The sequence below is a fragment of the Narcine bancroftii genome, chromosome 2, assembly GCF_036971445.1.
Source record: "Narcine bancroftii isolate sNarBan1 chromosome 2, sNarBan1.hap1, whole genome shotgun sequence".
NCBI lineage: Eukaryota > Metazoa > Chordata > Chondrichthyes > Torpediniformes > Narcinidae > Narcine > Narcine bancroftii.
The window spans coordinates 20,634,992-20,657,308 of record NC_091470.1 but is presented as its reverse complement, the minus strand read 5'-3'; the positions used below and the strand labels follow the sequence as shown (position 1 = coordinate 20,657,308).

At 39.5% G+C, this 22,317-nt stretch overlaps 2 protein-coding genes across 2 annotated transcripts in view; one reads left to right on the top strand and one right to left on the bottom strand.

Moving 5' to 3' along the window:
* The window catches only part of fam161b (FAM161 centrosomal protein B), a 57,572-nt gene extending 38,495 nt beyond the window's left edge, over nt 1–19,077 (top strand). The window contains exons 8-11 of the mRNA XM_069915468.1: nt 2,120–2,287; nt 2,558–2,657; nt 13,842–13,996; nt 18,783–19,077. Of these exons, the coding sequence (XP_069771569.1) occupies nt 2,120–2,287; nt 2,558–2,657; nt 13,842–13,996; nt 18,783–18,996 (637 nt within the window). The 3' untranslated portion in view covers nt 18,997–19,077. The remainder of the gene's footprint in view (nt 1–2,119; nt 2,288–2,557; nt 2,658–13,841; nt 13,997–18,782) is intronic.
* LOC138753263 (zinc finger protein 410-like) overlaps nt 18,663–22,317 on the bottom strand; it is a 55,939-nt gene continuing 52,284 nt past the window's right edge. The window contains exon 11 of the mRNA XM_069916070.1: nt 18,663–21,418. Coding sequence (XP_069772171.1) covers nt 21,396–21,418 — 23 coding nt within the window. The 3' untranslated portion in view covers nt 18,663–21,395. The remainder of the gene's footprint in view (nt 21,419–22,317) is intronic.

Below are 22,317 nucleotides of genomic sequence, written 5' to 3'. Positions count from 1 at the left end.
CCGGAGGGTGTGACCCCGTTACCATCCAAAATTGAGGACTTTACCAAATACTCAAAACCTGCTATGGTTAAAAGCCTACATAAATTCTTAGGAATGGTAAATATTTATCATCTGTTTCTTCTGGGAGCAGCTCAGATCATGAAGCCTCTCTTTGATTTACTGTCCAGTGAAGCAAAAACTATCCATTGGACTAAAGAGGTAAACAATGCTTTCTTGAAGACAAAAGAATTGCTGACTCACGCCACTATTGCTCAGCTCCCCAGTTTTAAATGCATCTACCACCCTTTCCACAAATGTTTCCAATAAGGCAGTAGGAGGTGCACTTCATCAGTATGTCAATAGACAATGGAAGCCATTAGCATTCTTCAACCGCCATCTTCGTGAAGCAGAAAAGAAATACAGTGCTTTTGATAAGGAGCTTTTGGACATTTACCTGTCTATTTGACATTTTTGTTATTTTTTTGGAGGGCAGAGAATTTACTATGTATGCCAACCACAAGCTCTTAACATTTGCATTTTCCAAGGTTGCAGAGCCCTAGTCAGCGCGACAGCAACGGCAATTATCATTCATTTCAGAATTTTCCTCAAAAATAGTACATATTTCTGGAAAAGACAATGTAGTAGCTGATACATTGTCCTATTCTGTTCCACTCAAGGTTTCTTCCATAGATCAAGGTACTATGCAACTTTGGCCGCAGCCCAAGAACATGGCTTATCAGACTGCAATCAAGAACCTGTAATTGAAGGATGTCCAGTTTGAACTTCATGGCAAACTACTCCTCTGTGATATATCAACGGGACACTCACGGCCAGTAGTTCCGTCATCATGGAAATGTTGAGTATTCGACTCTGTCCATGGTCTCTTCTATCCATCAGTTAGATTGACCTTTTGTATGGTTTCTGACAGGTTCATGTGGCATGGTCTTAAAAAAGACGTCACACAAATGGCAAGGTCATGCATTTCCTGTCAGAGAGCAAAAGTTCAGCGACCTACTAAGGCACCACTGCAGTCCTTCCCAGCAATTACTCATCATTTTGCTCATGTCCACATGGACATTGTTGGTCCACTTCCTGTTTCAAGAGGTTACAGTTACCTTTTTACAGTAATAGACTGGTTTACTGGAAGGCCCGAGGCCGTGCCTATGGTAGATGCTCCTACAGGCACTTGTGCCCGGGCATTTCTCAGTTTCTGGTTGTCTCATTTTGGTTTACTGGTGCATATTTCTTCGGATAGAGGACCACAATTTACTTCCACAACATGACGGCCTTGTCTCGCTTACTTGGTACAACAGTATATCATACAAATTCCTATCATCCTCAGGCTAATAGAATGGTGGAAAGATTTCATCGACATCTCAAATTGGCCTTGATGGCTCGGTTCGACGGTCCAAACTGGGATGATGAGCTGCCGTGGGTATTACTGGGCATTAGAACAACTCCAAAGGAGGATCTCCAAGCTTCATCTGCCAAGCTAGTGTACGGTGCATCGTTGGTGGTCCAGGGCGAGTTCATTCCTTACCATTCCAACTCCAACAATGATCCTAAAGAAGTGTTGACCAGGCTAAGGGAGACTGTAGGAAAATTTACCCCTATGCTACCATCTTCGTATGGAGAACACTATTCCTTCGTGCCCGAGGACCTAAAAAAAAACTGCGATTGTGTCTTCATCCGTAGGGGAACAGTTGGTCAACCTTTCCAGATGCCTTATGAAGGACCTTATAATATACTCAGACAATACCTGGAAGACTGTGGAAGGAACCCACAGTCTTTCACTATTGGCAGGCTTAAGCCAGCTTATGTAGACAAATCTTTCCCACTGCAGCAGCCAACAGTCTGTCACAGAGGTCGACCACCTAAAAGACAGAGAAGCCTTTCTGCTGGTTCCAACAGGGGGTCATGTAGCGGCACTTATGGTGGCACTACAACTCCCAGAAGGCGTGATGACACCAATACATGTCGAGTGCAAGATTCGGGTTTTTAAAAGGTTGCACGCATTCTGAGCAGTAAATCCGAATGATTCACTGAAGAAACGCCTTGTGTGGTTATTTCATTGTGTCCACAAATCAGTAATATGTTGATACTGGTTTTGGAGAATAAGATTTTGATTTTTCTCCCATAGAAAGTCTCTAGAAGAACGAGATAAGCAAGAAACAGAGAAAGTTAAATGGATGGAGAGATACAAAATGAATGTCCAAGAGATGAGCAAAACATTATCAATCCGGGCTAAAGCAATGGATCCTCATCAAAGCCTCGCAGAGACCTACAAAGAAATAGTTAAGAAATATAGGTCTGTAAGATTCTTGATGACCACATATTAACTGTCTAGAAAAAGTATCAGAATATTTAGTGTGTCTGACATGTATGTAAATGGATGATCTGATGAGTATATTATGCAGGTCATGATCATTATCCCAGTTCAGTTAGATGTTAAAGATCCTACGACATGACTTCAAAGATGAGGAAGTGTGTTCTGCATTGCCTCCCCATCACTTCTCTGTCAGCTACTCTCATGGCCAAGTCCTGCTTTCATTATTTAATCAGCTATCCTAATTTGTAGACAGGCAGACCTCAAGAGGAAAAAGGAATACAACAAGGAACTGGAGGAGATGAAAAGGAGAGTCTGCTGCAGACCCTATCTCTTTGAACAGGTCACTCAGGTAAGGATGTTTGAAAGAGGGAAAAAAAACTTGATCAACATGAATCCTTGGGACCAGTTAAGCACTTTTGTGAACTGGAAATGAGACTTGGGAAGTCTCGTGTGTGTTTCAGTGTACTTTGATGGAGCCATTACACCATAATATACTCTTTAGCCCAATTTGTCCATGCTGACTAAGGTGCCTACCTGTCCTAGTCCCATATCCATGTACCTGTTCAAATGTCCTTCAAATGTAATTGTACTGGGAAAAAGATTTAAACATAAAGATAAAAAATGAAATATGGGAAAAGTTATGCTCTGGAACTATGAAAAATATAATAAGTACAAGGTTACGCATGATATAATGTAATTGGTTACACAGGCAAAACACCATGCCCCAAAAGTTAAATAAATGGGACCCGACAGTATCAGACAGATGTTTTCACTGTAAGAAGGAAACGGGAACAACAGTATGTGCAATTTGGGCATGTGAGAAAGTGAAAAAGTTTTGGGAAGATCTAAATCAGGTATTAAATAAAGTCACAAAAAGCAACAGAGCAAAAAATCCAGAAATCTTTCTTCTAAGTAATATAAGAAGTAAAGAATTAGGCCTCAAACTGGATGAAGCACAAAAAAGATTTATTATGATAGCCTTAGCTGTAGCAAAAAAATGTATAATGTCAACCTGGAAATCAGAAGACAGCCTGAGAGTACAGCAATGGTACATAGAAATGAATAAATGTATTCCATTGGAAAAAATAACATATAATTTAAAAAATAAAGTCACATTTTTTGAACAAATTTGGGAACCATACATGGAACACAAAGAGAGGGCCTACCGTGGACCTCCACCACCTAAAATGATAGAATGAGAAGATGAAATGACCTGATCAAGTGTGTAAAAGTAGATGACACAATTTTCTTGTTTATTTTCATTGTGTGATGACATTGTTTTTTTTTAAAATTTTTTATTTTTCACGCCATAAACCACATTGACCATGATACATACATTTTCCTTTTCAAATATATACAGTGTCATTTTCTCCCCCCCTCCCTCCTCCCATCCCACCCTCCCTACCTCCCCCCCATTCATTTAAAGTACAAAATCTAAGACACATTAAACCAGTCAAACAATGTTGTCATTCAATAAAAATAAACAAGAAATTCCACTGAGTCAAGTCTTTTCATCTCCTTCTCCTTTCGTTAATTTAGGTGGTAGATGTCCCCGGTAGGTTTTCTCTATTGTGTTTCATGTATGGCTCCCATATTTGTTCAAATATTTCAGTATTATTTCTTAAACTATATGTTATTTTTTCTAATGGAATACATTTATTAATTTCTATATACCATTGTTGGTAAATTATCTTCCAATTTCCAGGTTGACATAATACATTTTTTTGCTACGGCTAGAGCTACCTTAACAAATCTTTTTTGTGCACCATCCAAATCAAGTCCAAATTCTTTGTTTTTTATGTTACTTAGGAGGAAGATCTCTGGATTTTTTGGTATATTGTTTTCTGTAATTTTATTTAATATCTGGTTTAGATCTTCCCAAAATTTTTCTACTTTCTCACATGTCCAGATTGCATGAATTGTTGTTCCCATTTCTTTTTTACAACGAAAACATCTGTCAGACACTGTTGGGTCCCATTTATTTAACTTTTGAGGTGTAATGTATAGCCTGTGTATCCAGTTATATTGTATCATACGTAACCTCGTATTTATTGTATTTCTCATCATTCCAGAGCATAACTTTTCCCATGTTTCCTTTTTTATCTTTATATTTAAACCTTGTTCCCATTTTTGTTTAGTTTTACCATTTGTTTCCTCATTCTCCTTTTCTTGCAGTTTAATATACATATTTGTTATAAATCTTTTGATTATCATTGTATCTGTAATCACATATTCAAAGTTACTTCCCTCTGGTAACCTCAGACTGCTTCCTAATTTGTCCTTCAAGTAGGATCTCAATTGGTAATATGCCAGCACTGTATCTTGAGTTATATTGTATTTATCTTTCATTTATTCAAAGGATAATAATCTATTTCCTGAAAAACAATTTTCTATTCTTTTGATCCCTTTTTTCTCCCATTCTCTAAAGGAAAGGTTATCTATTGTAAAAGGGAGTAACTGATTTTGCGTCATTATTAGTTTTGGTAATTGGTAATTTGTATTATTCCTTTCTACATGAATTTTCTTCCAAATATTGAGCAGATGATGTAATACTGGAGAACTCCCTCGTTGTACCAATTTTTCATCCCATTTATATAATATGTGTTCAGGTATCTTTTCCCCTATTTTATCTAGTTCTAATCTAGTCCAATCTGGCTTTTCCCTTGTTTGATAAAAATCTGATAGGTATCTTAATTGTGCGGCTCTATAATAATTTTTAAAGTTTGGCAGTTGTAAGCCTTCTTGTTTATACCATTCTGTTAATTTATCTAGTGCTATCCTCGGTTTCCCCCCTTTCCATAAAAATTTCCTTATTATTTTCTTTAACTCCTTGAAGAATTTCTCTGTCAAGTGTATTGGCAATGCCTGAAATAGGTATAATATCCTTGGGAAAATGTTCATTTTAATACAGTTTATCCTTCCTATTAGTGTTAATGGTAAATCTTTCCAAGTAATTCGCCCTGTAATTTTTTCATTAGTGGATAATAATTGAGTTTATATAGATGGCCGAGGTTTTTATTTATTTGTATACTGTTAGGTCTGCTTTGTTCATGAATGAGTGAGACAAACACCAGACTGAGTCGAAATCAGGGTTCTTTGTTCTTTATTACCGGATTGTAACACTTGCAACTAACCATGTTAGTCGGAGAATGCATTCTGCCGTTATCATCAAAATGGTGATTTTTTATACCCTTGGATACATGCTTAGAACATCATCATATCATTACTTGTCCAATGACTAAAACTGTTGCTATCCTTTCCCTGCTAGCTTCCTGCCTCTCAATCCATCAATGTCTCTCTTATCTTGTAAGTACAAGGATGCATTCACATCTTGTTACAGCCCCGCACAGGGTAACTCCTTACACATTCCCATCTCATGATGTTTTACCTTACAATACCTAGGTATTTTATTGCTTGCATTTGCCATCTGAATGATGATTCCTTCTTAAATTTTGAGAAATCCGCATTATTCATTGGCATTGCTTCACTTTTATTTACGTTAATCTTGTAACCCGACACTTCTCCATGTTCCTTCAATTTCTTATATAATTCTTTTATTGATAGTTCTGGTTCTGTTAATTATATTATATCATCCGCAAATAAACTGATTTTATATTCCTTGTCTTTTATTTTTATCCCTTTTATATTATTTTCTATTCTTATCAGTTCGGCTAGTGGTTCGAGAGCTAACATGAACGATAAGGGTGATAGTGGGCATCCCGGCCGTATTGATCTGCTTAAGTTAAATTGCTTTGATATATATCCATTTACTGTCACTTTCGCCAATGGTCCCTTATATAATGCTTTAATCCAATTAATATACTTCTCTGGTAAACTAAATTTTTGCAATACTTTGAATAAATAATTCCATTCTACTCTGTCAAAGGCCTTCTCTGCGTCTAAAGCAACTGTTACTGTTGGCGCTTTACTCCCTTCTACTGCATGAATTAAGTTAATAAATTTACAAATATTGTCTGTTGTGCATCTTTTTTTAATAACTCCAGTTTGGTCTAGATTTACCATTTTAGGTACATAATCTGCTAATCTGTTTGCTAATAGTTTAGCTATTATCTTATAATCTGTGTTAAGTAATGATATTGGTCTATATGACGCTGGTGCGAGTGGATCTTTCCCTTGCTTTGGTATTACTGTAATTATTGCTGTTTTACATGAATCTGGTAAGCTTTGTGTTTTGTCAATCTGGTTGATTACTTCCAGGAGGGGAGGAATTAATAAATCTTTAAATGTTTTATAGAATTCTATTGGGAATCCATCCTCTCCTGGTATTTTATTATTTGGTAGTTTTTTTATTACCTCTTGTATTTCTACTATTTCAAATGGTTCTGTTAATTTATTTTGTTCCTCTATTTGTAATTTTGGTAGTTCAATTTTAGTTAAAAATTCATCTATTTTGTCTTCTTTCCCTTCGTTTTTAGTTTGGTATAATGGTTCGTAGAATTCTCTGAAGTTTTCATTAATCTCCGTTGGATTATATGTGATTTGTTTGTCTTTTTTCCTTTTTTTTTCAATTTTTTATTTTTCACACCATAAATCACATTAACCATGATATTTTTCCTTTTCACACATATACAGTGCCATTTTCTCCCCCCCCCCCTCCCATCCCACCCTCTCTACCTCCCCCCTCCCGTCCATTTACAGTACAAAATCTGGGATACATTAAACCAGTCAAACAATGTTGTCATTCAATAAAAATACACAAGAAATTCCACTGAGTCCATTCTTTTCATTTCCTTTTCCTTCCGTTAACTTGGGTAGTGATTGTCCCCGGTAGGTTTTCGCTATTGTGTTTCATATAAGGCTCCCATACTTGTTCGAATATTTCAATATTATTTCTTAAACTATATGTTATTTTTTCTAATGGAATACATTTATTCATTTCTCTAAAGTTTTCCTTAATTTCTTTTGGATTATATGTAATTTGTTTGTCTTTTTTCCTTGATGCCAATACCATTTTCTTAGCTTGTTCTGTCTTAAGTTGCCATGCTAGGATTTTGTGCGTTTTTTCACCTAGTTCATAATATTTCTGTTTTGTCTTCATTATATTCTTCTCCACCTTATATGTTTGTAGTGTTTCATATTTTATTTTTTTATCCGCCAATTCTCTTCTTTTAGTTGTATCTTCCTTCATTGCTAATTCTTTTTCTATATTTACTATTTCCCTTTCCAACTGCTCTGTTTCCTGATTATAGTCCTTTTTCATCTTGGTTACATAACTTATTATTTGCCCTCTAATGAATGCTTTCATTGCATCCCATAGTATAAACTTATCTTTCACTGATTCCGTATTTATTTCAAATTACATTTTAAATTGACTTTCAATGAATTCTCTAAAATCCTGCCTTTTAAGTAGCATGGAGTTTAATCTCCATCTATACATTCTTGGAGGGATGTCCTCTAACTCTATTGTCAATATCAAGGGTGAATGGTCCGATAATATTCTAGCTTTATATTCTGTTTTTCTTACTCTATCATACGAGCTGATAACAGAAATAGGTCTATTCTTGAGTATGTTTTATGTCTACCCGAATAATATGAATATTCCTTTTCCTTTGGGTGTTGTTTCCTCCATATATCCAAAAGTTGCATTTCTTGCATCGATTTAATTATAAATTTGGTTACTTTGTTCTTTCTGTTAATGTTTTTCCCAGTTTTATCCATATTTGAATCCAAATTAAGGTTGAAATCCCCTCCTATTAATATGTTCCCTTGCGTATCTGCTATCTTCAAAAAAATATCTTGCATAAACTTTTGATCTTTGTTAGTTGAATGTACATTGAGTAGATTCCAAAACTCCGAATATATCTGACATTTTATCATTACATATCTCCCTGCTGGATCTATTATTTCCTCTTCTATTTTAATTCGTACATTTTTACTGATTAATATAGCTACTCCTCTTGCTTTTGAATTATACGACACTGCTGTTACATGTCCTACCCAATCTCTCTTTAATTTCTTGTGCTCCAATTCAGTTAAATGTGTTTCTTGCCCAAATGCTATATCAATTTTTTCTTTTTTCAGTAAATTTAGCAGTTTCTTCCTTTTGATTTGGTTATGTATTCCGTTAATATTTAAAGTCATATAGTTCAACGTAGACATTTCATACTTTGTTTATCTTCCCTTTCCGTTTCTCCATCATCACCTTTCCTTCTTATCCATTTCTGCTTTCTTGTTTTGAACACTTTATAAGACAACATTTCTAAAACATCAAACATTTTCCTTATTCTCCTATTTAAAACTTCTTTAACCCCATTCTCCCCTCCCCCTCCTGAGTTGCCCTTTATCCCTTGTCGGGCAACCACATCTCCCCTCTCCATTTGGATTTGCGAATTCACTCGCAAACGTCAACTGATTTTGCAGTGACTGTAACTCCTCCCCACCCAGCCCCCCCGGAAAAGATTTCAATTTTCATATGTAACAAAGGTCACTCTTTTAATTCCCTCCTTATTCCCTCTATTCCCTTTCATTCCCTTATTAATTCTTATCTATACTCTATAGATTTTCCTCTAAATACGGATACATTCATGTATACACACATATACATACACATCTATATACACACATATATATATATATATATATATATATATATACCCATAAACAAACATACATATAGTTCGTGGTCATTTTTACTCTCATTACATGTCTTCATCTCTCTGCTTGTTTTGTAGTTGTTCTGCAAATTTTCGTGCTTCCTCTGGATCCGAGAATAGTCAGTTTTGTTGCCCTGGAATAACTATTTTAAGTACCGCTGGGTACTTTAACATAAATTTATATTCTTTTTTCCATAGGATCGTTTTTGCTGTATTGAACTCCTTCCTCTTCTTCAGGAGTTCAAAACTTATGTCTGGATAGAAATAAATTTTTTGACCTTTGTATTCCAGTGGCTTTTTGTCTTCTCTTATTTTCTTCATTGCTTTCTCCAATATATTTTCTCTTGTTGTATATCTTAAAAATTTTACTCAAATGGATCTTGGTTTTTGCTGCGGTTATGGTTTCGGGCTAATGTTCTATGTGCCCTTTCTATTTCCATTTCTTCCTGTAATTCTGGTCTTCCTAGGACCCTGGGGATCCAATCTTTTATAAATTCTCTCATATTCTTGCCTTCTTCATCTTCCTTAAGGCCCACTATCTTTATATTATTTCTTCTATTATAGTGTTCCATTATATCTACTGAGCTAACCGTTCATGTGCCTCTTTAACTTTTTTATTACATTCTTCTAATTTCTCTTTTAATTCCTCTACTTCCATTTCTACGATTGTTTCTCGTTCTTCCATATTTTCCACTCTTTTTCCTATCTCTGATATGACCATTTCTATTTTATTCATTTTTTCTTCTGCATTCTTAATTCTTCTTTTTATCTCATTAAATTCTTGTAATTGCCATTCTTTCACTGATTCCATATATTCTTTAAAAAAAGATATATCCATTGTCTTGCCTTTCTCTTCTTCTTCCACCTCTTTCTGTTCTTCTTCTTCTTCCTCTGGATTGACCATCTGTTGTTTCCTTGTTTTCTTTTTACCCTCTTCTTTCTTGTTGTCGTTATTTTCCATGTTCTGCACCTGCTGCTGTGTTGCAGGTGTCTTTCTCAGCTGTGGAGATCGACTCCGCAGCTGTCCTCCCCCCCTGTCAGTGTGTTTTTTTTTCATGCGCGGGTGCGCACTTTTACTCGGCTCTGCGAGCCATTTTTGTAGTCCCGAGCCCGGGACTTCCACTGACCTGAGGGAGCGGGCTTCTCTCTCCGCGGCGGGCCTCCTCGGCAGGTGAGGCCTTCACCTTCTTCTTCTGACGTTCTTTCTTCTTCTTTTCTTCCCGTTGTTTTCGACTTTTCTCTCTTCACTGCCATTTTCTTCTCACCTTTATTTTTACTTTGTTTTAAATTTTAATCTTGTACCTTTGTGTTTTGTGCGTTTTTTTTCAACTTTTCCGGAGAGGGCTGGAATTCCCTGACCGGCCACTACTCCATCACGTGACTCCTCCAATGACATTGTTTAATGGGTTATTGTATTGTATATGTTGAACGTTTAATGGGTTTGAAGGGCGTTGGGAAGGAGGGAGGGGAGAAAAAGGAGAGAAAGTGGCACTGTGTATATTCAAGAGGGAAATGTTTGTGTGTACTTTGATTAATATGGTTCATAGTGTGAAAAATAAAAAATTTTTAAAAATTAATTGTATCTATCTCTACCATTCCTCCAACAGCCCGCTCAATATACCCACCATTCTGTGTTTTTAAAACTTACCCTCCGGTCCCCTTATAGTCTTTCCCCTCTTAATTTAGATCTACGCCTCTTGTTTTGGACTTGCCTACAAGACTGTGGCCATTCACCTTGCCTATGTCCCTCATGATTTTCTATACCTCTATCAGGTCACCATCAGCTTCCTATAGTATCCAGTCTTCCAACTTAAGCAGTCAAGTCTCACCAACATTCTTGAAACTTTTCTGTGCCTTTTTTGGATTAATAATGTTCTTCAAGATTCAATTTATTGTCATGTAAAAAAACGTCATATTATACAAAGTTGCCTTTTGTCTGCCAGATTCACCATTGGCAGAAATTGCCCGAAGCACCTTAGAGTCCGAGAAAGAAGCAAAAGAGAGTCCCCCCGAGTCACTGATTGTCTGTGGATTCGCCTCCAGCACTTCCACAGCTTCTGCAGCCACACAGAGTCCAGACCAAACCATCAGCAACCCGAGCTCCAGATCCAAACCTCCAACACGATTAGGAACCCTTTAGAGTCCTCTGCAATTTCTCTCATCCCATTTCACTCAGTCATGAGCCAGTCCAGCAATCTGCAGCCTGGTGTGAGTTCCTTGATGGCAGTGTCCAGCAGCCCGCAGCCAGTGTGGGTTCCTCGCTTCTGTGGTCACTGTACCATGAGTTGTCTCTTCTGCTTTTCCTTCTCAAACAGTCCTCTGCTTTCCCAGAGTCTGCAACCCCTCGTGGCTGCTCTGGGGTGCAGGATTTTCAATAAAACCATTAACAGGCCATTTAAAGCTTGTACTGAAACTGACTGCAATCAGACAGGACATTTGGTTGCAATAGGAGACCACTGTACCTTGTGTCCCTGATCTCCAAGGGCTGCACCATCTGTTTCTTATAGCTAAGCAATCAAAACTGCACACAATATTCCAAATGTATGGTAGAGCTGCGATATGATGTCTTAATCCATGTATCGTGCCCTGACCAATGAGGCATATATGCTAAATCACCTTTTTCACTACCCTACCCACCCAAGTGACCATTTTCAGGGAATTGTATACGTGTATCCCTACATCTCTCTGTTCTGCAACATTCTCCAGGATCCTGCCTTTTGTCATGTACATCCGACCCTCATTTAACTTGCCAAAGTGCAATACCGAGCACTTGTCAAAGTTAAATTCCATTTACCATTCCTTGGCCCACTTTCTCAGTTCATCTATGTCCAGTTGTAATCTGAGAACCTTCTTCAATATACACTACACCAACAATTTTGATGTCATCTAATAATGCCACATATTTTCTCATCCAAGTCATAAATTTAGAAATACAGCATGGTAACAGGCCCTTTTGGCTCACGAGCCCATGCCACTTAATTACACCCAATTTACCTCCAGTCCCGGTATGTTTTGAACAGTGGGAGGAAACTGGAGCCCCTGGGGAAAACCCCCCACAGACATGGGGAAAACAAACAGACAGCGCGGGATTCGAACCCAGATCATGAGCACTGTAACAGTGTGGCGATAACCATGCCACTCATGAAGTTCCCTCCATCATGTTTGGGAGAGACACTTTTTTGGGACTATGCATTTTTTTAAAAAATGCTGTATCCCTACATGGTCAAACCAGAATATATACAAATAACCTTGATTAAAATCTGGAAAGTGCACTTTAATCTCATAAAAATTGTTTGATTACAAATTTAAAACTGTGGAGCACAGGGGCAAGTAAAGGTAAAAAGTGTCCCAAATATCATGGAGGGTGCTTTAGATGACAAACAGTGGACCCTGCACCAATTCATATGACACTGGCCTCTAATCTGAAAGCAATCTTCCATTACCACCCTCTGATTCCAAGCCAATTTTTTTATCCAATAGCCAACTTGCCCAATATCCCATGTGATCTAAACTTCTAGACTAGTCTTCCATGAAGGATATTGTCAAAGGACTTTGCTAAAATCCAGTTTTAAAGACATTGCCACCGAGGTAATGGAAACCAGATCCACTATACATAACTTGACGTGACCTCATCTTTCTCTTTACTCCGACCCTAACCTTAATGGCACAGGCTGCATGGCCAACAACAAATCTCCAGTAAAACATGAAAGTCTGCAGACACCATGGTCGAAATAAAAACACAATGGTGGAGAAATTCAGCAGATCAAACAGTGGTACTTCATATAGTATAAATAAAGATGCATAACCAACATTTCGGGCTTGAGCAAAATGTGGGCAGGCACCTGAATTTTGTTCTTTGTTTCTTTATCTTTACTATATGCGGGTAGACACTGATTTATGACCCCAATGGGGACAGAAGGATTAGTTGTTACTTGGGTTTGGTCGTGTCGGGGAACGGGAATTTCGGGCTGCCACGAATGGGGAGTGGGGACCACTGTGTACAGTACTTCTAATACAAAATATGTACTTGTACAGTAGTTTTGAAAAAGATTTTTTTAAATTTGGCTGTATGTGTGGGTGGACGTTACTTGCGAGGGTCGCAAGTTGACTATCTGTACACAATTTGACCTGCTGAGTTTGTCCAGCATTGTGTTTTTACAATAAAATCTCTAGTGTTGTTTCCAGCAGTCTTTTCTTAAGACTGTTTAGATAAATAGCTCAAAGAGATTGGGGGTAAAACAACAGGGATCACCTGATAGACAAGGATCAAGCTCAGGGCTGCAAGTTCAGCACATTCTCTCCCACTCCCTGCTAGAGACCTGGCGGATATTTTTCAGGGATTCCCTGACTAATGCCAAATGTAGATACAAAGGTCATCCTTAAGTAATTTGAATCCATATGATTCTCAACATAGTGGCTTGAGGAAAAATATCTTGGCTTCCCACTCTAATCATTCGAAATACATATGGTTTACATCTAATAAATAAGAACACGGCCTCAAGTCAAACAGCTCAGGAACACAAGTGAGCAGCCTTGAATGATGCTGGGCCCCCTTCCCTGAGAAGCATTCATTTTGTTTCTTTCTCTACTTCTCTCTTACTGACTATATATTTTTTAAAAAGTTAAAAAATAGTTGTTATGAGGTGAAATGAAAACAAGACTTTTATTTAATATGCTGTGCACCCCCCCCCCCCCCCCACCCCAGGGAGGAGTGTTGGGGTGCTGTCAGGCCCCTGTTGAGAATGGCTGCTCTACAAATTCATACTGGATTTGTGGTCTCTTAACAAAAGTTGTACAGTCAGAGAAAAGTGACTATTGGAGAGAGAATTAAGCAGAATGTCTAACTTGTTTAAATTCCCTATCTACATGTAAGAGTCTGCCCTTGATCTTTACTTTGGACATAATTTTTTTTTCGCCAGAAAAATGCTGCTGCTGAGGCTGAGAAAAGATACCGTGAAAAATTGCGTCAAGCTGGGTTGGATGAAGAATTTGTCCTGGCCAAAGGAAGAAATGCAGATGATATTCCTCTTGCAATATCCGACATAGAAGATAGCGGCCAACGGAGTGAATGCAGGTAGTCAATTTATGGTATCAGAACTGGGCATTTAAGTCACTATTGAGTAATAGATAAGATTCCTCAATCCAATTACAATGAAAGGTTTATATTTTCAGAAAATCATCAATATTTACATCTTTCTGTAATCTGAGCCATGGGCAAAACTTTACAAGAATTGTTCTTTCTTTTGCACTACTAATTTTGTTTTTCCCCACAAATTCTGTAAGAGCAACCATTAACAATTCTTTTTCACAAATGTTTTCATAGTAATTTATTAACTCTTTAAGAGTGAATTTCTGGCAGCAGTTTTGATATTACATAGGGCACAACAATCTGTAGACACTGTGGTTGAAGTAAAAACACAAAATGCTGGAGAAGCTCAGCAGGTCAAAGAGTGACGTTTTGGGCTTGAACTCTTCACCAAAGTATGAAAAAATGCCGATAAGTGTCTGAACAAAAGGGGGGGGGGGGGTGGTGGCAAAGGCAGATGATAGGTGGAGGAAGAGGACAGCAGCAATTAGGGGAGGAGGGATGGGTGGGTGGGATGAAAAACTGGAAAGACAGGAAAGGGGGGAGGGGAAAGAAAAGGCAAGCAGGTTTAGTGGAAAGCAGTAGTCAATGGTCACACCATCTAGTTGGAGGATGCCCAGATGGAAAATATTGTTCCTCCAATCTGCGGGTAGTCTGGGTGGGATAGTACCCAAGTCCATGGACGGACATGGGAGTGCGGGAGTGGAACTCAGAATTGAAATGGTTGGCTACTGGGAGGTCACTGTGGTTGAAAATGGAAAGGAGATACTGAGCGAAGCAATCTCACTTGTGCTCCTGAGCTGCTTGACTTGAGGCCATCACAACTAACATGGACTGTGTTCTTATTTATTAGATGTAAACCATATGTATTTCGAATGATTAGAGTGGGAAGCCAAGATATTGTTCCTCAAGCCACTATGTTGAGAATCATATGGATTCAAATTACTTAAGTTTGCGACCAGGCTCTCTGATGCAGAGAATGCCACAAAGGCAGCACCGAATGCAGTAAACAAGTCCTCTGAATGTACTCACTTGAAAGGCCTGTTTGGGGCTCTGGACCATGGTGAGGGAGGAGGTTTGGACACAAGTGTTGCACCTCCTGCAGGCACAGGGGAAGATACTGGGAGTGTGATGGGTGGGGACATGAGGGAACTGCAGAAGGCAAAGAGGGGAGAACGAAAAATATGTCTGATGGGGGATCCTGTAGTAAGTGCAGGAAATTCCACTGGATAATGTTTGGATGCGGAAGCTGGTGGGGTGGTAGGAGAGGATGAGGGGGATTCTATGTTGTATCTGGGGGCAGAGGAGGCCAAGGCAGATGAACGGGAAATCGAAGAGATCTGGACGAGGGCTGAGTTGATAGTGGTGGAGGGAAAGCCACATTTGTGGAAGGCAGACATTTCAAAAGATCTGGACTGGAAGACCTCATCTTGGGAACAAATGTGGTGGAGACAGAGAAATGGAGAGAAGGGGTTGGAATCCTTGGAGGGGATAGAATGTGAGGTAGTTGTGGGAGTTGGAGGGTTTGTAGTATAAGTCGGTGGAAAGTTTGTCTCCTGAGGAGGAGTCTCCAGGTGAGTTTGAGATCAGGGTGGAAGTTGGCTGCAAAATGGAAGAAGTTGACAAGCTCATCATGGGTGAATGAGGCAGCCCCGATGTAGTCATCGATATAGTGGAGGAAGAATTGAGGGGTCTTGCCTGTGTAGGCTTGCAGCATGAATTGCTCCACAAAGCCCACAAACAGGCAGGCATAGCTGGGACCTGTGCGGGTTCCCATGGCTACTTCTTTGATTTGGAGGAAGAGGGATGAGTTAAAGGAGAAGTTATTTAGAGTAAGGACAAGTTCTGCCAGGCAGAGGAGGGTGGTGGTAAAGGGTGACTGGTCGAGTCTTTGGTCCAGGAAGAAGCAAAAAACTTTCAGCCCGTGTGTGTGTGGGGTGGGGGGGAGAGATAGAGGTATAAAGTGATTGTTCTTCAATTATGAAGATGAGGTGGTCTTGTTCAGGGAATCTGAAATCATTGAGGAGATGAAGGGCCATGTGAGGTGTCGCAGATATAGGTGGGGAGGAATTGGACCAGAGGAGAAAAGTACAATGAAACTAGTTCAGTGGGGCAGGAGCAGGCAGAAACGATGGGTCTGCCCAGATGGTTGGGTTTGTGAATCTTGGGTAAAAATGGGCAGTGCGGGGCTGGGAGAAGATGTGATTGGTTGCCGTGGAGGGGAGGTGACAAGAGGTGATGAGGTTGGAGATGTTGTTGGAGTGGTGGGGTCCTGTGCACCACCCTTGGCTGTGGGTTTTATGGGGAGGTTGGGATTGTTGCAGAGAGGGTGGAGGGCAGAGTGTTCTGAGGAGGAGAGATTGGAATAAGAGAGGGGGGTGGTTGATGCCTCAATGGCAGTTGGAAATGAAAAGGTCCAGAGCAGGCAGCTGGCCAGGACGAGGTGTCCAGGAAGAGGAAGGCTTGAAGCAGGAAAAAAGGTCGGGGAAGTGTGGGGGGTGGAGAGTCACGGTCATGGAAGTGAGCCCAGAGTTGAAGGTGTCTGAAGAAGAGTTTGGTATTGTGGCGTGTGCAGAACTCAATTGAGGTGTGGGCGGAGGGGAAACGAAATGAGGCCTCAACTGAGGACCGAGCGCTCCATCTCAGAGAGGGGAAGGTCAGAGGGGATAGTAAAAACCAAGGAGGGTTAGAGTGGGTTCGGTGTTGAGGGTTTTGGGGGAAGGAGGAAGGTTGAGGAGTCAGAGGGTTGTGATGGATGTTGGGGGGGGGGGTTGGCATTGAGTGGCTGGTGGTGGGGGTAGGTCAGAGGAGGGGGAGGTGGGGGTAGCCGGAGGGGGGAGGGGGAAAGAGGTGAGTTCTGAGGGTTGGGGAGAGGAAGGGGAGATGGGGGTGGAGTAGGGAGAGGTGTAGGAGAATAGGGAAATGGTAGCAAGGGGGATAAGTGGGATCCAGCAGCAAAATGTCAGTGATGTATCTTTACCTTTGCCACATAAAAGACACTGTTTGACCTGCTGAGCTTCTCCAGCATTTTGTGTTTTTTCACTTGCATAAGGCAGGGGTGGCTAAACTAATGAGCTACGTGCAGCTCTTTGACATGTGGACAGCTCTTTGATATTGTGCAGCTCATGGAAATATGTTGGCCGAGACAGGAATTGTACAAGGTAGTGTTGGGCATCGTTTGCAATCGCATGAGTGTGGCCCCTCTGACCGCAGACTCTCAACTAGGCCCAGTCCAGCCACCTGCCCATCCGATCTCCCAATGTCCTGACTGTGGACTTTTGACCAGGCCCAGGCCAGGGACTTTCAACCAGGCCCAGGCCAGCTGCCCATCCGAGCCTCCAAAGCCCAACAGACAACTCTTGCCCTGGCTGCGTGCCCTCCAGAGCTCCCGAATCCAAGACCGCGACCCATGCCTAGTCCCAGGCTGAAGCTCCTGACACCCTGACCACCGTCTCTTGTCCAGGCCCCAGCCGCACACCCTCCAGAGCTCGATGCCTTACCCATGGACTCACCGAGGCCCATGCTGCCCTCCCATCCAAGCTCTTGACCCTGAATGCGTACTTTACCACCCAAACCTGGTTGCCCACCCATCCGAGCACCTGACATCCTGAACAATGACTTACCACCCAGTCCCAGCCACCTGCCCATCCATTTGAGCTCCAGATGCCCCAAACAATGCAGGTACTTGCAGTGGTCAAAAGTAGTATGAATTTAATAGTTGACCCCCCCCCCCCCCCAAATTTTACCCTAAAAATTGGTCCATAAAATTCGACTATTACACACATATATAGAATATGATGTGTACTTTTTCATTATTTAAACTAATACTGTACAAATTAGCAGTTTATAAACGACATACATGAATATGTTCATATATTTATAAATTTTTTGTAACAATGTATATGTAATATTTTTTCATGTCTTGCGACTTTCAAACATTTGAAATTTATTGTATGTGGCTCTTGCATAAAGCAAGTTTAGCCATCCCTGACATCGTGGTACGTTGTTTATTCTTCTAAACCAGGGGTGGCCAAACTTGCTTAATGTTAGAGCCACAAACATTAAGATGCTTGAAAGCTGCAGGACATGAACAAAATTCACACATATGTTTTTATTGTTACATACACATTTTGTTACAAAAATTTTAAGAAATGCATATTAGATACAATAATATTTATTAATGCATGGAGTTTTTAAACTGTTAATTTGTATTGCTTTCAGTAATCACAGACACAAATATGTAAAAAAAAGTAAACCAAAAAATTAGAGATATTTTAATCAGATTTCCACCTTGCAAGATTAGTCGGGCGGGTGAGGGGTCGAAATTTCTAGAATATTCGAATTTTCCATGAGCCACATATTAAAGGTCAAAGAGCCGCATGTGGCTCATGAGCCGCAGTTTGGCCACCCCTAATCTAAACCTTCAGGCATTCACTGAGAAGTGTAATTAATGTGGTACAGTACTAGGCTGTTTATTATAGGAATGTAAAAACTATGAATGGGAGCAACTTGATCAACTATTTTGTTCAATTCTGCACTCTTAACAGGAATATCAATTTGATGCTTAATATGGAGGCTCATAATTTAGGAAAATCTGATTATGTATTTGCTAAATTGCAAACTGAAAATATTTAAACAGATAATTATCTCGGAAAATTATGGGATCTCCATCTTAAGGCAAGTTAGTGTCACAAATGTAATTCATTTCAGTCAACCTCTTCCATTGAGTTTAATCAAGAAACAGATACCAACAGTTTTTTTCCACTTGTCACAGAGAAAATCATAATTGTATCAGGTCCAGTGACTCTTTGGAAAACTTCATATCCTTGGATGAAGAAAATGTTAAGAATAGATATGAAGAGGAGAATGGAAAGCTGGATGAGGACGAAGATCAAGAAACTGATTCTAGTACTGATCAGGAGACCCACCTTGATTGTCATTCAAAAGAGAATTCGACCGGAGAACAGGATGAGTCATTCTGCACTTGAAATAATGGGGTCCCAACACTATTTAAAGAACATTTTTGTTCAAATGACTATATTTTGTATTGAAACCACTATAGTTCTCAAGATTAGTCTTTGGTTTTGATTGGTTAACCAAAATCAATGAGCCTATCTGCCAAAGAAGTGTCACTTGAGAAGTGCATCACTGGTAACAAACACCCTCACTTCTGCTGGAGACCAAAGCTGCAGTACTATGTTGCTCAAGTTGTTTATTAACAATGTAGTTTAAGAGATTACACAAGACTTTGTTATTTCTGCATTTTACATTCTGCATTGTTGCATGTTGGAAGGTAGTGTGCAGGAAGCAACGGATGTTATTTTACTCAAAGTGTGATCACCCCTCAAAAAAGGCTCGACACCCATCATGTTGGGTATGCAAAAGAATTATTCGTTTAGTTCCACATCTCAAAAACAAATATTAATTATAAAATAAAAATTAATACTTTCTACTTCCAAAAGGCATATAATAATCAAATAAAATGATCAGGGATAGTATCATGGCTGCAGAAAAGGAGGAAATAGTGGAGGGATTGGAACAGGAAGGGGGCAATAACCCTACTGCATATATATTATAGCCCCTCCAACACAATAGTAACAGATACTGTGGAGCATATAGGGAGGCAGATTCTAGAAAGATGCTAAAAAATAATAAGGTTGCAGTGATAGGTACATTTTTAAATTTCCAATATTGATTGGCACCATCTTGGCGTGAGAGGTTTGGATGGAGAGGAATATGGTGGGCGTGTTCAAGGTTTCCTGACACAAAATGCAGATAGGCCAACTTGAAGGGAGGCTATTCTTGACTTCAAACTGGGAAATGAACCAGGTTCAGGTGTCAGTTCTTTCAGTGGGTGAACAGTTTGTAGAAAGAGATCACAATTCCCTCTACCATCCTGCTGGAGAAAGACAGGAAGACAATTTGGGAAAACATTTGATTAGACTCGAGGAAAATATGATCTGGCAGGAGCAGATGGACGAGAAATACACAGAAATGTGGCAAATGATCAGGGAACATTTGGATAGCACCCTGCACAAGCATTTAGGCAGGGAAAGGATGGTAAGGTGAAAGAACCATGGGGTACAAGGGATATAGAAAATATAGTTCAGAAGAAAATAAAAGCTTATGAGAGGCTTAAGATGATAGGAACTGATAGAGAAAATTTTTAAATTGCCAAGAAAGAGCTTAACAAAATACTTAGGAGAGCGAGAATGGGCCATGAGAAGGCCTTGGTGAGGATTAAGGAAAATCCCCAAGGCATTCTACAAGTTGTGAAGAAGAAGAGGATGAGTTGTGTTGGGATAGGACCAATCAGGGGTGATGGTGAAAACAATTGCATGGAGTTGGAGAAGGTAGCATAGGTCCTTAATGAAACTTTGCTTCAGTATTCACCAGAGAAAAGAACCTTGGCAATTGTGGGGATGACTTAAAGTGGACTTAAATGGTTGAGCATATTGGCATGTTGCCAGGCCAGACAAGATTTACCCAAGGCAACTGTGTGAAGTGAGTGAGGAGATTGCTGAGCCACTAATCTTCATCTCCTCATCACTGGATTCTTTCTGAGACCCCTCCTCCCTTAGTAAGTTTGCAGATGACCTGAAGGTTGGTAGTGTTGTAGTCTGGAGGGTTGCTAGAGGTTACAGAGGAACATTAATAGGATGCAAAGCTGGACTGACAAGAGGTAGATGGAGTTTAACCCAGAAAAGTGTGAAGTGCTTCATTTCATCAGGTCAAATTTGAAGGCAAAATATGTTAATGGGAAGACTCTGAGCAGTGTGGAGGAACCTGCTGCATAGTTGTTAACATGTATGGTGTGTCAGCCATCATTAACCACGGGATTAGGTCCAAGAGCCGTGTGGTGATGTTGCAGGATTGTAAAGCCTTAGTTAGACCTCACATACATACATACATGTTATATTTAATATCGTTGTGGGGTCTGGCTTGGAAGAAAACTGAATTTTTAATCTATTACTTCACATTCAACACTTAATGAATCTTTATGTCTTGTCAGTTAGACAATGGAAGAGTTGAGGGGGAACCATTGTTGGGCTGTGGTTAGGGCATCAGTTGGCCTTGGTTAAAGCTCTGGTTATTAGGTTGACAGAACACTGGATCACACAGAAGTAAAATAAATTGAATGTTACATAAACCACATTTTAAATAGTCCCTCACACCAGCTTCCAGCATCTTCAGAACTGTGAGGACTCTGCTCCTTTCTCAGTTCAATTAAGATTGCCCTAGAAGAATTGATCGCCCATCAATCGCTTGTAAATGTTCAGTTCCAGATAAATTACTTCTGCTCAGATGATGGATTCGATACTTATTGCCCAAAATGTAATCAACAGGATGCAATGGTAATTTTTTTTTTCAAATTTGCTATGTCCATTCAGATTTTCTTTCCTTTGTAAACTAAAAATGAAATTAAAAGTAGTTATAGAAACCGTACAGACTTGCAGTGCATACTAATAATTCTTTCATCTTTCCAGTGAAATGTGGATATCCATAGTTAAATAAAAATAGCCACACTGAGGAATAGGGTTAGTATTTTGATGCTTTCATAAGTCCTATTTTTAAATTATTTCTCCCTTCAACCCCTGCAATAAATGACTGTGGCCACTGTAGTTTATTATTCACTTTAGGCTCTTGTTAATACTAGTTTTGAGAAAATACCTTTGACACCTTGATCTACCATTGTGCTCAACAAGTGGGTCAAATAAAATCTTTCCTGCAGGTAACCAACTCGAAGTTGCTTCCTGTTTTTCTTCCAAATTTTGTATTTTTAATAAAATTTACATCTGAATTGAGATTGAATGCAGAATATCTAACACTGCAATATCCTAAAATTTCCCTCCATGCCAGTTTCTTCAGTCATTTTTCATTTTAGAGGCCATTTATTTATTACAGCCAATTTTAATAGATTTTCAACTATCTAAGTGAAAGACAGATTCGGGCTTTTCCAAGTTGTAATCTATAGTGTGAAAGTTGTCCGCCTACACCATTTTCACCCTTCTGCTTTAATTTTTAATTTAGAGATTAAATTGGGGTTGGCACAGTTAGTGTAGCGGTTAGCACACTATTACATGCTGACTGTCTCAATTTAAAATACTGCACAGTAACAGGTACCTCTGGCCCACGAGCCTGCATCACCCAGATACACCCAGGTGATAATTAAATTACTAATCCCATAGATCTTTGGAATGTGGGAAGAAACCAGAGCACATGGAGAAAACCCACAAAGGGAAAATGTACATATATAAAAATGGGCATTCCCAAGTACTTTTACCACAATAGAAATGTCCTTATAATAA